This window comes from Dunckerocampus dactyliophorus, chromosome 20, assembly GCF_027744805.1.
Source record: "Dunckerocampus dactyliophorus isolate RoL2022-P2 chromosome 20, RoL_Ddac_1.1, whole genome shotgun sequence".
Lineage (NCBI taxonomy): Eukaryota > Metazoa > Chordata > Actinopteri > Syngnathiformes > Syngnathidae > Dunckerocampus > Dunckerocampus dactyliophorus.
Genome location: NC_072838.1, coordinates 4,119,933 through 4,138,105, shown reverse-complemented (window position 1 = coordinate 4,138,105; position 18,173 = coordinate 4,119,933). Strand labels below are relative to the sequence as shown.

The window sequence follows — 18,173 nt, the reverse complement described above, 5'->3', positions numbered from 1 at the left end:
CTCCACCTACCATGTGCGGGTAGTCCTCGGTTTAAGACGTCCCGTGTTACGGCACCCATAAATTTTGCTCAGTAAACACGAGACTCGCTGGAGAACTAGTTTCTTTGGCGAAAGGATACAGTGTGTGCCTGCGCAGCCACACTGAGGAAGTTCCTTTTTTGCACTTCATTATGCCTCCCAAACGGCTGTGGAAAGCCATCACCATGGAAGTGAAAATGAACATCAGTTGGGACACACCCACCAATACTGGCCTCTTTTAAACTCAACCAATCGACCGTCGCGACCATCATTAAGGATTAAGATGATGTGCTGCTAATGAATGGCGGAGGGGTCATGGATTCGGTGCGCTGTTACGAGCGATAATAAAGTTAAAGAATACCACAGCACGTCTACATAAAATAATAAAACCTGAGCTTGGAAAACTCAACAGTTTGTCCTGCACCTTCCTTTATATCGGAGACTTCCTGATTGGGCCAAGAGAGCGTCCATCTATCTGCCTGAAGATGATGTCAGCGTCTGCTGTAAAAATAATAATAATAATAATACTAAGAGTTCACCTTCAAAATGGGTGCAAAGAAGCCCCGCCCTCTCCTGATGCTCTCCCCTTTGGCTAATTGCATCCAGGTGGGGGCGGCAGTAGTGGCGGCGGCGGGCGAATCTCCGTTCACATGCGTCAAGTGAATGTGATACACGTGTCCCTGTGTGGAATCATCACCATCATCATCATCATCCTTTTCTTCCTCCCCGCATGCCTGTTGCCATGCCGAAGCGGGAGGGAGTCCTAACCTGCTATTTTTGTCTAGCAGATCAACAGTGCCGACGCTCCGCGCGTTACGGATGTCAGAAACCGTGGCCGTTGCCATGGCGATGCCACACTGCAATATTCTTTTGTGGCGCCCGCCCGCTGATACTCGCAGAGGATGTGAGGAAGGAGGCGGGAGGGGAGCGAGGAGGAGACAGAAAGAAGGGTGGAGGTGAGGTGCTGCAGGATCCAGCGGAATGCTAATCATCCCTTCTTGACAGTTCGTCCTTCATTATGCAAGAGACCACGTCCACCGTCCACGAGAGGGGGCGTAAACTCACTCACGGGCATCAGGTGCAAACAACGTTCCCACACACACACACACACACTCTGTATACGTGTGCAGCACGTCCATTAAATCGACCATTAAAAGAGACACACATGCAGCCAGACGTCTCCATCAGCATTCCCAGGATGTTCCCGGAGCAGCCGGAGTCATGCCAGCTCTCCCTCAGCTCTCCCTGAGAACAACATTTGCAGAACACGCCGGCGCAGAGAGGTTCTACGGGTCTGAGTGGTGAAAGGAAGCAGGCTGAAAGGAGTAGGGGACACTGTCAAGGTCACAAGTCATCATCATCTACATATTGTAATTACAGCGCCGGCGTTGAAGTGGGGCCATAATATAAGACCCAAGGGTGGCCATTCGTCTTTTCCATACACCGTCTTTGCTGGCTCCTTCGCTCTCAGTCTGCTCCTTCCCGATATTCAGAGCTTTTATTTTAATTCCTCCAGGATGGACTGTCAGCCTCTTTACAGTTCCATCTTCTTGTTAACACTAATGCAAAGAAGGAGGACGGGGATGGGGAACAGGGTTGATGTTGGGGGCGCTCTAGTTTTTTTTTGTTTTGCAAACAGTTGCTCATGAAGTTGGACCTGCTGGTTTGGGAGCAGCAGGCCCATCATCCCGCAATGACTAAATTAAGTCAATGATGCTCACAGGGTGAAAGCATAACCTACCACGGAACGAAGAGTGTGTCGCATGGAGGTCACTAAACAGAACACTGCCTACAATCGTGGTGCTAACACACACACACAAAATGACAGCACAACAGGTAACAGGTAAGTAACTACTAGGGGTGTAACGGTACACTAAAATGTAATTTTGGTTCGGTTCAGTTTCTTGAAGTGCTCGGTTTGGTTCATTTTCGGGACAAAATGAAAAAAAGGAAAAAAATGACTTGAAATACTGTTATTTTTAAAATGCAAACAATTTTTTTAAAATAAATAAAAGCAACCCATCAGACCCTGGTCAGAGTTGTTTGCTAGAGGTTGTCTATCTGCTGACGGTATCGGTGTTTGCACTAAATTGGTTTTCTTTCTGGTAGATGTAACGTTCACTGCCGGATGATACCGCTTTAAGTGCGCTAACATGTTAGACGTGTTTCCTGCAGCATACCCGATATCGTTATAGATATTAGCGTTATCGTGAGCCTTACTCCCAATACTTGATGAGGCCCACCCTCACCCAGACTCTACCCCCAGTGGCCCCCGAGTAAACTGAGATTGAGACCCCTGGTCTAGAGCCATGCTCCTTATTTGCCAAAGATAACCAACTGAACCCGATATGTAAGAACTTTGGCGACAGAGCCAAGGAAAAACTCTCTAAGGATGCAACCTATATTTCTTGTAGCGGTAATCCACTGAAGTTGTCTCAAGACACGGATGGAGCAGGTCTAGAACCACACTTCTCATATGTCAAAGAAAACCAGAACGTGTAAGCACTTTGGTGATGGAGGAAAGGAAAAACTCCCTCTCAGGAAAAAAAATACTATATAAGCCTATATTTTATTATTGCTGATTCTCAACAGACATTATGTCAAGACACCTTACAGATACACCGTGACATGCAGTCACTTTGGCGACGCAGGCAAGGAAAAACTCCCTCTGAGAAAAAAAATGATGATAAAAACCTATATTTTTCAGTAGTGTTAATTTACAGCCGCAGTTATCTCATGACACAGGTGAAGCAGATCAATAACCATCCTCCCTTCACATCAAAGAAAACCAGAACATGCAACCACTTTGGAGAGAGAGCCAAGGAAAAACTCCCTCCAAGAAGAAACCTGGATTTCTGTTGCTAATTCACAAGTTATCGCAAGACACAGATGGTGTAGGAAGGTCTACAGCCATGCTCCTTATATGTCAAAGATAACCAACTGAGCCCGGCGTGCAAGAACTTTGGCCACAAAGCCAAGGAAAAATTCTCTAAGGACGAAACCTATATTTCACTTATCTCAAGTTATCTCAAGACGACCAGTCCAGGGTGTACCCTGCAGTTCAAACATAAGTACTATATTTATATAGTGCTACACAACAACAGTTCTATAACCACACTCCTCATATATCAAATAAAACTATGACATGCAAGCACTTTGGCGATGGAGGCAAGGAAAAACTCCATGAAGGGAAGAAAACTACTGTATGAACCTATGTATTTCAGTAGCGTTCATTTACAACCGCAATTATCTCATGACACAGATGAAGCAGATCTAAAACCAGAAGAAAACCACAACATGCAACCACTTTGGAGAGAGAGGCAAGGAAAAAGTCCCTGTAAGAAGAAACCTGTATTTCTGTTGTGGGAATTCAAAACAGAAGTTGTCTGAAGACACAGATGGAGCAGGTCTACAACCAAATTTCCCATACGTCAAAGAAAACCAGAATGTGTAAGCATTTTGGTGACAAAGGCAAGGAAAAACTCCCTCTAAAAAAACCCCTACTAAATAAACTTATCTTTTTCTACACCCCTAATTATCACCAGAAGTTTTTGAATACACTTTACAGATGGATCTGATCCATACTCCATCATACGTGACAGAAAACAACAAGAGCTTTGGTGATGGAGGCAAGGAAAAACTCGCTCAAAGGACGAAAACTACCTCATCGACATATATATTTCTGTAGCGCAAATTCACAGCAGGAGTTATCTCATGACACAGATGAAGCAGGTTTAGAACCACACCCCTCATATATCAAAGAAGACCAGAATGTGCAAGTACTTTGGAGAGAGAGGCAAGGCAAAACTCCCCATAAAGAAGAAACCTTCTGTTCAAACGTATAGTGCTACATGAATCAGTTCTAAAACCACGCTTCTCATATGTCAACGAAAACCATAATTTGCAAGCACTTTGGTGATAGAGGCGAGGAAAAATAAACCTATATTGTCCTATAGCGCTAATTCTCAACAGCAGTTACCTGAAGATACCTGGAACAGATAGTACAGTGCCACATGAAGCAGGTCTAGAACCATGCTCTATCATACATCAAAGAAACCCATGACATGCAAGCACTTTGCCAACAGAGGTAAGGAAAAACTCTTTCGGGACCCTATATTTATGTTGAACTAATTCACAACAGAACCTCTCGCAAAACGTAGATGGCGCAGGTCTAGAACCACGCTTCTCATATGTCAAAGAAAACCAGAACGTGAAAGCACCTTGGCGATGGAGGAAAGGAAAAACTCCCTCTAAGGAAGAAACCTGCATTGAGCTAATTCACTAGTTATCCCCAGACACAGATGGCGTAGGAAGGTCTAGAGCCATGCTTATACTCAAAGATAACCAACTGAACCCGACATGTAAAAACGGAGGCAAGGAAAAACTATCTAATGAGGAAACCTACATTTCTGTAGCGCTAGTTCACAGCAGACGTCATCTCTAGACACAGATGGAGCAGAAAGCATCTACCAAGAGCCAAGACGACACTTTCACGTCAACTATCCAACCTATTATCATTTGTAGCAAACAATATTCATCTACAACATCCATGCAGGTTCCAGTCGCGAAGGACTAACATTTACTGCCCGGTGACTGTGTAACACCTCGTTGTCATGCCGCGCGCACACACACGAGCACTTGGGGACGCAGCGGGGATGGTCCAATTAGGTGAACTCGAAGCGGGACAGCTGTAGCCTAGCATCATACGATGGAAGAGATAACATAGGCAAGACAACCAATGGCGCCAATTATTGTTTGTCATTCCGACGAAGGCTCAGGGATGCTTTGGAGACACTCCCACGTAGTCCCAAGTCACATCCCCCCCTAAAGTGGACTGCAGTCGTTGATGAGGATGCGAGATCAGACGTGTAAACAATGAAAATATGACTGTTTTATATCTTATTAGCATGTCACTCCACTGTGTCTACTCACACCTTATCTGGGAATTTGGATTACCCGCCTATAATCCCACCAGGGACATGTCTCTTTCCAATCGGAGCCTTTGAACGCTAAAAATCTGTCAGGTTTGCAGCGCCTGAGCCCGGGAATGTAGGTCTAGGAGCCACAGGGGGGACGTGGACTCCCACGCTGCATGGTTAGCATATTCTACGCTATCTAGAGTCTGAGCATGCATGGGCAGCATCGACTAATGAATATGTTAAACCAGGTTCAGCTTGACCCGCAGGGCAGACTTAAAGATGTTAGCGACTCCCGTCACAAAGGAAATACATCTTTGTCTGCATTTGCACAAATGAGCTAAGTATAGCTCTTAACAAAGAATTTAAATAAGATACAAACATCCTCCCCCCCCTTTGGGATATCTCACACTGGACGGACTGAAATAAACCTCCTAGTGGACTTTAGCATCTATTTATCGCAAGATCTCCATTTAACTCAAGGAAGGCATGCTAGTCCAAACTAGCTTCCAGTTAGCAATCCCCTGCAGGAATGTTGGCAACAATCAACAAACATGAAGTAAGATGAAAAGAATATAAAAATGCACCATTAGATCCTGGGGTTTTACTGTGGAGACCTTCCAATAACCTCTCAGAGGTTGTTAGGGAACCCTGCTACCGTCCATGGTCTCATTTAAGCTCAGTTGCAGCTTGTTAGCCAAAGAAGCTGACTAAACACAACAACATTTTTGCACAAGTTTTACACTATAAAGTGTCTGCTAATTCTAGAATGGGAAATGAACTAACTAGCTAACTAACTAAGAGAAACAACAACGGTGACTGTGACACTGTGATGTTACACTAAGTTTGACTCATGACGCTATCTGAAAATATTCAACTAGCCCACTAGCTAAGTTTTCTGGTTCCTGGGAAAAGAATTGTCAGCGGTAGAATATGGATGGATTTTCAGGATTGCTGTTGCTAACTACAGCATTCTCCGTTTCGTTGCTAACTTGTGATGCCAAAGCAATGTTAGAATTTTAGCAGCGTGATCAAGTTCATTCCCATTCTGTGCTTCTCCTACAAGGAGAACAAGGCCGCGTGCGTCTTTGCCAGCAGGCTGGCTCACCAACGTCTCGCATCCAAGCTGGCAAATGTCCGGCCGGGGATCAGTGCAGAAAGTGGCTGCGGCTCACATCCTAACCCAAAAATAATCAACACAAAAAGGCAGATGGTACTGTGGCCTGAGGCTGACATTTTCTTTGCTTGTGCTCCAAATGCAGACCATTTTTTTTGTTGGTATTCTGTGAGTCGCTCATATGACGGTGGAGGCAGAAAGCACGGACATGAGCGAGCAACATCGCTACACGCACTCACCTCCAGGCTGTATTCCTCCACGGTCCTCTTCAGCGGGTCCACAATCTGCCAGCAAATGAGGATGCACAAGTCGATGAGCAGCATCCCGCCAACGATGATCAACAGCTTCTGGTCCTTTATGATCTGCATGAGGCAGGACGGGGGACATGAAGATGCTTTTATTAGCATCACACCTGCTCATGTTTGCTGTGTTGCAACATTCCTTTTTATGGACACCATGAAACACTGGTTCTCATCGCAATTAACAGACGACGAGCACCAGCGTGATAGCACTGCTGTGCGCACTTTAACAGACACCCAACAAATAATAACGCCGTCAAATAATAACGCTCCTCTTTTGTAGCGTGAACTTTGCAGGGATGAAAGCCGTGGCCTGTTTGTGATCTTTATTTATAACGCCGTTTGACGGGATGGAACCACAGTTCAAAGGAAAGGTCAGGCGGCCCGGGGAGGGGGGGGGGGGGGGGGGGGGGGGGGGGGGACGCCGAACATGCTAGTGGTGTTGGGGAAAAGTGGCCGCAACCTGCAGAGTGGAACCTACCCTTATTCAAGATTCAAGATTCAAGATTTAAGAGTTGTATTGTCATATGCATAGTAAAACAGGCAGTTCTGCTATGCAATGAAATTCTTATTATGTTATTCTCCCAAGAAAAGAAAGAAAACACAAGAAAGAATAAGAACATAAGAAACATACGTACCGATAAATTAAGCAACAACAACAGAAGAGACATTAATGCAGAAAAATAATACAAATAAATAAATAAATAAATAAATAAAGTGCTATGAGTGTGTGCGTGTGTTGCGTGAGGCGTGTGTGAGTGCTTCGTTGAGAAGCCTGATGGCCTGTGGGTAAAAGCTGTTTGCCAGCCTTGTGGTCCTGGACTTCAAACTCCTGTAGCGTCTGCCTGACGGTAGGAGTGTGAATAATGAGTGTTGTGGATGTGTGCTGTCCTTGATGAGGTTGTGTGTTCTTCGTTATAAATGTCTTGCAGTGAGGGGAGGGCTGCCCCAACAATGTTCTGTGAGGTCTTGATCACCCGCTGGAGTGCCTTCCTATCTCGTGTTGTACAGTTACCGTACCAAACAGTGATGGAGGCGGTAAGGACACTTTCGATCAGGATTTTGGTGGACATGCCAAATTTCCTCAGTCTCCTCAGGAAGTACAGTCTCCTTTGGGATGGATGCGGGTGACATGTTTGGCACCCTATTGTGTCTCGAACATACCTTTGAACATACCTTTGATCTTACTTGATTGTCTTGAACATGTCTTTGATCTTACTAGTCCTGAACATAGCATTCATCTTGGTTGAACATAGATTTGATCTTGGTTTATTTGTCTTGGACATAGATTTGATCTTGGTTTATTGTCTTGAACATAGCTTTGATCTTGGTTTATTGTCTTGAACATAGATCTGATCTTGGTTTATTGTCTTGGACATAGATTTGATCTTGGTTTATTGTCTTGAACATAGCTTTGATCTTGGTTTATTGTCTTGAACATAGATTTGATCTTGGTTTATTTGTCTTGGACATAGATTTGATCTTGGTTTATTGTCTTGAACATAGATTTGATCTTGGTTTATTGTCTTGAACATAGATTGGATCTTGGTTTATTTGTCTTGGACATAGATTTGATCTTGGTTTATTGTCAAACAAAGATTTGATCTTGGTTTATTGTCTTGAACATAGCTTTGATCTTGGTTTATTGTCTTGAACATAGCTTTGATCTTGGTTTATTGTCTTGAACATAGATCTGATCTTGGTTTATTGTCTTGGACATAGATTTGATCTTGGTTTATTGTCTTGAACATAGCTTTGATCTTGGTTTATTGTCTTGAACATAGATTTGATCTTGGTTTATTTGTCTTGGACATAGATTTGATCTTGGTTTATTGTCTTGAACATAGATTTGATCTTGGTTTATTGTCTTGAACATAGATTGGATCTTGGTTTATTTGTCTTGGACATAGATTTGATCTTGGTTTATTGTCAAACAAAGATTTGATCTTGGTTTATTGTCTTGAACATAGCTTTGATCTTGGTTTATTGTCTTGAACATAGATCTGATCTTGGTTTATTGTCTTGGACATAGATTTGATCTTGGTTTATTGTCTTGAACATAGATTTGATCTTGGTTTATTGTCTTGAACATAGATTGGATCTTGGTTTATTTGTCTTGGACATAGATTTGATCTTGGTTTATTGTCAAACAAAGATTTGATCTTGGTTTATTGTCTTGAACATAGCTTTGATCTTGGTTTATTTGTCTTGAACATAGCTTTGATCTTGGTTTATTGTCTTGAACATAGATTTGATCTTGGTTTATTGTCTTGAACATAGCTTTGATCTTGGTTTATTGTCTTAAACATAGCTTTGATCTTGGTTTATTTGTCTTGGACATAGATTTGATCTTGGTTTATTGTCTTGAACATAGATTTGATCTTGGTTTATTTCTCTTGGAAATAGATTTGATCTTGGTTTATTGTCTTGAACATAGCTTTGATCTTGGTTTATTTGTCTTGGACATAGATTTGTTCTTGGTTTATTGTCTTGAACGTAGATTTGATCTTGGTTTATTTGTCTTGGACATAGATTTGATCTTGGTTTATTGTCTTGGACATAGATTTGATCTTGGTTTATTTGTCTTGAACATAGCTTTGATCTTGGTTTATTGTCTTGAACATAGCTTTGATCTTGGTTTATTTGTCTTGGACATAGATTTGATCTTGGTTTATTGTCTTGAACATAGATTTGATCTTGGTTTATTTCTCTTGGAAATAGATTTGATCTTGGTTTATTGTCTTGAACATAGCTTTGATCTTGGTTTATTTGTCTTGGACATAGATTTGTTCTTGGTTTATTGTCTTGAACGTAGATTTGATCTTGGTTTATTTGTCTTGGACATAGATTTGATCTTGGTTTATTGTCTTGGACATAGATTTGATCTTGGTTTATTTGTCTTGGACATAGATTTGATCTTGGTTTATTGTCTTGAACGTAGATTTGATCTTGGTTTATTTGTCTTGGACATAGATTTGTTCTTGGTTTATTGTCTTGAACGTAGATTTGATCTTGGTTTATTTGTCTTGGACATAGATTTGATCTTGGTTTATTGTCTTGGACATAGATTTCATGTTAAATGAATGTCTTGAACATGTTTTTGAGCTTCCTAGTCTTAACATAGCCTTGATCTTGCTTGAATGTCTTGTACATGTCTTTGACATTAATAGTCTTGAACATAGCGTTGACCTTGCTTGAATAGCCTTGAATATATCTTTGATCTTAATAGTCTTGAACATAGCGTTGACCCTGACTGAATAGTCTTGATCATATCTTTGATCTTGGTCGATTGGTCCTGGAACATCTCAGTTACAGTTCCTTGTCTACATCTTGTATCGGCATCTCTCCCTCGCCGGGCCAAGCCTACTTTTCCTCGTCACATACGCGCCACTTTGTCTCGCAGTGTGGTGTGGCTGCCTCCATGGCCTCCTTGGTTGTCTTCCTCCTTCTGCCACTTCGCCCTAAATCCTTCCAACTCTTTGATCCCTCCCTCTCATCCTGGCAGGCCACCCACACACTCGCTCCCGATTGCAGCATGAGTGGGAGGCAGCGAGACATGCAGGATGGATGGAAGGACGGAGGGACGGGAGGATGGAGGGATGAAGGTTGCTTCTATAAATACAAAAAGGCCAAGTAGTGCGACGACCGTCTGCATCATTTTTACGTAACTCGGCCAATCAAAGAAATTGTATCTACTGCTGAACGGCAGGCCAAGTGTTTCACTGAAGATATTTCAAGCAGTACTGTTACAGTACAGTACATGGACAAAAGTATTGAGACGTCTGGGACAATTGTACGCTTCCGACTTAGTGGGAACATTTTTAGGGAAGGTAGTGACTTCATAAATGGACAAATGGGTGTATTTTGCTATGATGTGATGCTTTAACACGGGAGGAGCAGCCCCAGCATAATAATGTATGACTGTAATAAAATATGATTTTATGTACACAAAATTTAGATGAAATAGTCTTGTATTGTACTCCAATAAAATGATCTAGCTATAAACTCTGAAAGCACTTTATACAGTAGGGCAAGTGCCATATTTGGTTACATCACCCAGCTAACAAAAAAAACCTCAACTGGACTAAAAACAATAGAATAGTGTTTCACCATAATTAAATGTGATTATAGCCATATATAACGTGCAAACAGAGTAATTTAATGTACTCCCATAAAAATGTAAAGCACTTTATAGAACAAGGAATCTTATTTGGTTACCTCACCCCGCTAAATTAGCAAAAAACAATAATGAAATATTGGAGAAAAAATGTACAGTAATCCCTCACCACACATCACATGTTTTCCAAACTATATTAGCCTAATTTCCGGTCTATAAGACGCACCGGTGTTTAAGCCGAACCCACAAAATTTAGAGAGAAAAACAGATTAGTACATATGTAAGCCGCACCTGGACTACAAACCGCACATGTTCACATCATAAAAATACATATTGTGGTGCGCACAAGTCTGTGAGGACTAGGCAGCTCTTTATTTGATCACGAGCTATGACAAAAGTTATGATAAGCTGGTGAACAGTCTGACTTACGGAGTCATCTTCCAAAGACTGCTAAAATCATCACACAGCAACTTAACACTCGAAAAATTGGTGAGAAATCTAAGCATATAAAAGTATCAATACGAGTTTAAAATAAAAAACAACAGCTATTTTAACTTCATCCCATAATGCATTTGATCCCAGCAAAGCATTTCATTGGCTATTGCTGCCGGGGCACTGCAATGCTGCCTCTGTCGACCAGAGAGAGCCAGAGGAGCCCAGAGCCCAGTGGGAGGCTGACATCATTGCAGCACCGCAGCAGCAATAACCAATGCAATGCTTTGCTGGGATGAAATGCATTATGGGATGAAGTTAAAATAGCTGTTGTTTTTTATTTTAAACTCGTATTGATACTTGAACTTGTATATTTCTTACCTAGCTTTTCAGTGTTAAGTTGCTGTGTGCTGATTTAGCGTTCTTTGTGACATGACACCGTGAGTCAGACTGTTATATTGAGTGATGACCTCCTGTAACTTCCAATGGATTGACAAGCTGGTCATGAGTTCACTCATAGCTCGTGATTGGCTCCTGCCAAACAAAGAGCTACCGTTTCCTCACTGAGTCGCAAGCGGCACAGTATTTAAACTATTAGTAGTAGTTCTGAAGTAAAGGAGATGTCACAAGATTAGAACTTAGCCATAAATTAGCCGCACGGCTGTAGAAGCTGCAGGGTTCAAAGTTTGAGAAAAAAAGTAGCGGCTTATACACCGTAAATTACAGTCATTAATCAATCATGATGTTTCGTGGTTAAATACGACCTACTATAAGTAAAATAAATGCATATTTAAGACAAATTTTGCCGTTTTTTTCCTATATGAAGCATTTTCAAGCATGAAAATGGTTAAATTAAGTAAAATACAAATATAAGGCATTCAGAAGATGCATTCAAAGACATTATAATGGTATGTAGTATTCTACACTGGTCACTAGGTGTCAGTAATGTTACATTTATGAAACAATAGCCACCACAGGAAGTACTGTCCAGGACAGGATGTAAAAAAAATACACCAAGGAGCTCTCCCAGTATTAATGTGTGAGTCTATATTATGCCTTATTTATGTCTTAGTTTCTCGTATTATGTCCACTATTTGGGTAATAGGAGTATAAAGGTGACTATAGGGTTGGTATTTTATGTCTAGAGGGCTCTAATAATGTTAAAAAACAGATTTAGAAGGTCGTAAACAGGTTTTAGTGCATGTTTGAATGATCTCACAACAGGCGCAATAATCCCTAACACGAACTACTGTTGCACCCGTAACCCTCACCGAGCTGAAACTCAAAACTCAACTCTGAACCTCCGACGTCACTTCCTGTCTGCCCCCTCACTCAGCTCCCCTAGCACCGAAACACATTTACAGCAACGCACACGAGCATTATGTCTTATTTTCTGTAATTATGTCCACTACATTGGATAATAGGAGTGTAAAGGTGACTATAGGGGTGTTATTTCATGTCAGGAGAGCTCTAATAATATTAAAAAATGTATTTAAAAGATTTTTAACATGTTTTTAACTGGTTTTCTATGCGTAAACTACGAAAATATTCCATTTATAAATGAGAAATCCTACTTCGTTGAAATTCACTTATCTATTACTGTATATAAATGTAAAAAATGCAAATTACCTTCTTCTTCATCTTGACATTCTTGAAGATTGCGTGCACCCTCCAGGTCTTGGCAAACATGGCGCCGAAAGCCGTGGTGTATCCGACAATGAGGATCCACGTCCGCACCTGTCAGGGACGAGAGGTGTGTAAATGAAGGTGATCGGAAAAAAAAAAAGAACAAACGGCACCGCATTTTTCTGAGGATGCAAAAATAGCGTCCTTAAAAATAAAATAACGCTGTCAGGATGTGTGAAGCGGCAGCAGGCCACCGAGTGCTGTCACGCTCTTCTTGAGAGTAATTCGTCCTAATGGGAAACAAAATGGACGTCTCGCTCTGATTTGGCACAAAGGACAGAGCTGATGTGTTTTAAGAGTTTGCTAAAATAGCCTCGGAGAGCCTAATATAGCTACACCGTGCCTTTGCATGCAACAGCACACACACTTTATTTGACACCTGCACCGTCCTGCCGACTGCAGAGGACAGATCCCTGCAGAGACACCAAAGTCTGTTTGCGCTCATCACATTTTAAGCTCTTTATCATATCCTCATGTATGCTCATTAACACATACGATATGCCTCGCCTCATGTCTCATTACAGAAGGCATTTTTAAGCTGAACTTTGGTTCAAATGTGGCTTCACATGCTGCGATCTATTGAAATAGGAGGATATTATTATACACAATTAGGTTAAAATATTGTTGCGATATGCTCCAAGAAAATTTTTAAAGCACTTTATAGGACAAGGAAAAGTATTTGGTCGCCATGGGGTCACCACATAATAAGTAAGTAATAAGTAATACAAAAATATGATTATATTTATACAAAATTAGGATAAAATAGTCTTGTAATGTACTACAATCACATTCTAGTGGTTCGATTTTAAAGCACCTCATAGGGCGAGGAACCACATTCAGTCAGCTAAAAAGATTTAAAATATTAGAATTTTTGACAAATAAAATATAACCCAATGCAATGAAATTGCATGTAATAATACAGTAATAATAATGAATGTTAATACATTTGGAGCAAGTATGAAAATATGCTCAAGCAGCTGTTTAGAGGCAAAATTCACAGCACATTTTTGGAAAAGGAACCTTTACCTCACTCAGCTAAATCATCTAAAATACATATATTAGAAAAATGCAAATAAAACATAACGCAATACAGTAAAATTCCATATATAAATGATAAAATAATAATAATATATGCTTTTATTATTTATGATAGATTTTGATAACCACTCATATGAAAAAAGTCATGCCCACTTCCCCAATAGGAAGCTACTGGGGTTGTGAGCGATAAACTGATGCGACCGGATATCTGGTTTGACAAGCGAGAGATACGGCTGCATTGGTAGCAGCCTCCTGGATCGATAAGAATCAGCCATAAATCTTTAGCTTATTCGATTGGAGAGACATGCACCGGGTATCGCAAGACTGACAATAGTCCGTCACCAGGTCTCTTAAATAACGTGAAAGCCTGGGCTACTGGCGAAACGATTGTCGCTCATGCTCCGTATGTTAGCATGACTGAAGACGAGAATGGCTCTAAATAGCATTAGCAGCGCTAGCTCAAGCAGCGCGCTAGATTTTCAACACATCAGTAAAACATACGTACATTATAGCGATTTAATAAACTCATTTATTTTGTATTGTGTAAAACTATGACAGGAACAACATCAAATTAAAAGCACAAAATGAATACAGAGCCAATATCCACAAGTACAAGCACTCAATAAGGTCGTCAAATCTTACCTTCATGCATTCGCACATTGTATCAGCATTTGGGACCAAATATGAGGTGAAAGAAAAAGGGGAAAAATACAGCACAGTAGTAGCGTGGGAGAAAATTAAATGGTGCCTTCAAGGACCGTCGAACAAAGTGGGACAAGTTTTTGCTCGCATTAAACGTGCAAAAACTGTGGGATTTCTAACTGTGTTTTTGAATAAAGTAACGGCCCATATTTCCAAAATGTATATCCCTTTACATAAAATTTGATGGCGTTATTTAATATTTTTACTTATTTTACTTATTTTTATATCATTGCACATGAACATTTCATGCGGACCGATCCAGACGGCAGCCACTCAAAAGAAGAATCAGTTCAGAGTCACCCGACTCTGAACTGATTCCGGTGTCAGGTCCGGTGTCCGGTGTCGCACCACATGGCTCAGAAACACGAACCACTAGCTTGTTTGTTTGGGCTGCCATTGTCAACGGCATCAGCCATGTATGTCACTTGTACCTTTCACTACTAAAGGCAGGTCTACCGCCAGACAAGCCTGTGTTTTTTTGTCTCGATTTCTGCATGCGTTTCGCCATTTTCCTCTCTCAACCCACAATCTGTCTTCTTCACAGACATTCTGTCGCTGCCGGTTGGAGGAAAAGAGAACTGTTGCCCCCTACTGGGACGGAAATACATTGCCTACAAGTCAGAAATTCACACACAAGATGAATAAGACTTTGATCTGCAGCTCCCGCGAAAAAAAGCAAAAGACGTCAATGGACATCTTTGGCAGTCAACGTTACTTTTTGAAAAGCTTCGGCAGCGAAAGAGTTAATACCCACAATGTGACCGTTGAATCGTATCGAATCGTACTGTTTCTTCTGTTTTTAAAATGAATTGCTATTGAATCGTATCTTAACCCGTATAGAATCGTCTACCACAAAGAGATTTACATCCCTACAAGTTACCCAGCATGCCTTGCAGGTTACACATTAGCATAACATAATATTGTTTTGATATTGTATTGATTATTAGTGTGTAAGCGTTGATTTCGAAGCCCGCTTAGTCCATGTGGCTCAGTTCTATTGTTTGTTCCACATGTGTTGTGTTATTTTTGGTTGCATCATGAGTGGGGAAGCCAGTAATGTAATAACAGTAGTTCTATTTTGAATGGTGTATTACTACTAGTTGTAAAAATGTCCAAAGTAGTGTTGGATGAATGGACTGACCGTGCAGAGCGTCTCAAACTCCTTGTCTGACACAAAGCCTCCATCCAACCCAAAGAGGAAGATGGAAGCGTAGGAGAGCATCCCGCCCAAGATGATGAGGTTGTTCATGTACGGACTGGACATCTTGATCAGTCTGCGCGGAGGAAGACCATAGCATCAGCCCACTCGCACTACCTGAGCACTTCCTGTGTGGTTTACCTGTGATTGCGGTTCTTGATGTTGAAGAAGAGGAAGGCCCCGGCCATGAGCATGCCCAGGATGGTGATGGTGGACAGGATGCTGTAAAGCGGAACGTTGATGTGCCGCCGCTGCTTTCGAACGATTGTACGATCTTTGGGTGGCTCCACACCTGAGAGGCGGAAGAAGACGAAGAAGAAGAAATGTTTTTTTTAAATATTTGGAAAGTGTTATCTCCCCAAAAGGTGAATCAGCAACACTGCAGCAGGCATCCGGCAATCCGAGACCCCATTTCCTGTTTCCTCCTCCTCGCGCCACATCATCTAAGTCAAGTTATTGCGGTCAAACCCTGCACCTTCTTATCTGCCGCTTTTATTTCTCTCCTCCCTCGCCAATCGATGGCAGCGGGAATCGCCTTACACATCTCTGTTTACCGTGGAAATGCTTTGGACCGTCCCACCGGGTTGTGGATGTGGGGGCAGCGTGGATAGGATGGAGGTAACGTGAGTAGGATGGAGTTAAAAATAACACACACGAGTCATCACACGTGATATTGGATCCCAGTGGGACACGATAGTAAGTTTCTTTTAAAAAAATACTCCATTTATACTCTGTGTTAGAAACGCGTGTAACCTCCTGTCTGCTGCAGTACCACTGAACACCAAGGGGGGCAGTCTGAAGCGCCCCCCAACGTCAACAACTTTATGCTCAATTTCACCCTAATGGCTGTAAAAGAGAATTGACGTTTACACGGCATACAACACACACATCCGTTTTTGCAAGTACGAGGAGCATACAGTTAGCCATTAGCAGGGCGCGGACGTCGGTAAGATGTTAAACGTCGTAGGGTGTTGACAAAAAGGGAAGGATGCGGGGACACTTTAATATTCTTCACCTTCTGCTTATTAAACACCATTCCAACTTTATTTATGGAGCCCTTTAGCCACAACCACAGTTGAAAACTAAAAGCTGGACATCAAAATAAGTCAAATACATCAATCAAACCAAGTCCAAATAAGTCAAAAACATAAAAAAACAGTAAAATTTACATTAGCTAAGAAATAAAAACACATGGCATTGCATATAGAGTGGTGTGGAAAAGTGTTTGCCCCTTTCCTGATTTCTTATTTTTTGCATGTTTGTCACACTTAAATGTTTCAGATCATCAAACAAATGTAAATATTAGTCAATGACAACACAACTAAACACAAAATGCAGTTTTGAAATGAAACTTTTTATTTTTAAGGAAGAAAAAAATCCAAACCTACATGACCCTGTGTGGAAAAGTGACTGCCCCCCCTTAACAACAAAACATAACTCAGATTAATTGAGACCTCAGTTTGGAAAAGGTTATGAAGCCATTCCTGAAACTTGAAACTTGAGCAAACCACAGTGAGAGCCATTATCCACAAACGGTGAAAACACGGAACAGTGGTGAACCTTCCTGGGAGTGGCCGGCCAACCAAATGACCCTAAGAGCACAGAGACGACTCATCCAAGAGGTCACAAAAGACCCCACAACAACATCCAAAAAACTGCAGGCTTCACTTGCCTCAGTCACTGTCAGTGTTCATGACTCCACCATAAGAAAGACATATAATAAAAGAATGAGTCAAAAATAAAAATAAAATAAATTAAAATAAAAGGCGGGCCGCACGGTGGTCTAGTGGTTAGCACGTTGGCCAATACAGGAACAGCCTGGAGATCGGGAAGACCTGGGTTCGATTCTCCCCTGGGCATTTCTGTGTGGAGTTTGCATGTTCTCCCCGTGTGTGCGCGTGGGTTTTCTCCGGGTACTCCGGCTTCCTCCCACATTCCAAAAACATGCAGGTGAGGTTAATTGGCGACTCTAAATTGTCCATAGGTATGAATGTGAGTGTGAATGGTTGTTTGTCTATATGTGCCCTGCCATTGGCTGGCGACCAGTCCAGGGTGTACCCCGCCTGTCGCCCGAAGTCAGCTGGGATAGGCTCCAGCATGCCCCCGCGACCCTAATGAGGATGAAGTGGTATAGAAAATGGATGGATGGAAATAAAAGGCTCGTGGCACATTGTAAAAATATAATTTAACAAAACATCGAAAAATTATGAGGAAAAACAACATTATTTTAGGAGCATAAAGTTGATATATTAAAGAAAAAAGATGACTATATTTTGTAATATTATGGAAAACAAAAAAAACAGAATTAAGTTGTCATTTTTGGAAAAAGTCAAAATACTCTGAGAATAAAGTCGTAATTATGAGAAAAAAATGTACAAGAAGAAAGTCTTATCTTAGAAAGCGCAGAAGGAATGGAAAAGACAGCTGTAATTTTGCGAGAATAAAGTCACAATATTACGAGAACAAAGTCGTATTCTAACAAGAAAAAAACGTAGCAATTTTACAAGAATAAACCTGTGATATTATGGGGAAAAATAATGTCATTTTTGTGGCATAGAGTTGAAATATTACAGAATAATTTAGCTTTTTTTTAAAAAAGTTGTAATATTATGAGAAATAAACGAAACAAAATAAAGCTGTAAGTTTTGGA

The 18,173-nt window shown here is 41.3% G+C and overlaps 1 protein-coding gene across 1 annotated transcript in view; it reads right to left on the bottom strand.

Moving 5' to 3' along the window:
* Positions 1 to 18,173, bottom strand: part of gabbr2 (gamma-aminobutyric acid (GABA) B receptor, 2) — a 171,516-nt gene that overhangs the window by 49,565 nt on the left and 103,778 nt on the right. The window contains exons 10-13 of the mRNA XM_054763557.1: positions 15,665 to 15,815; positions 15,467 to 15,599; positions 12,529 to 12,636; positions 6,291 to 6,413 (exon numbers count right to left, since the gene is read on the bottom strand). Of these exons, the coding sequence (XP_054619532.1) occupies positions 6,291 to 6,413; positions 12,529 to 12,636; positions 15,467 to 15,599; positions 15,665 to 15,815 (515 nt within the window). The remainder of the gene's footprint in view (positions 1 to 6,290; positions 6,414 to 12,528; positions 12,637 to 15,466; positions 15,600 to 15,664; positions 15,816 to 18,173) is intronic.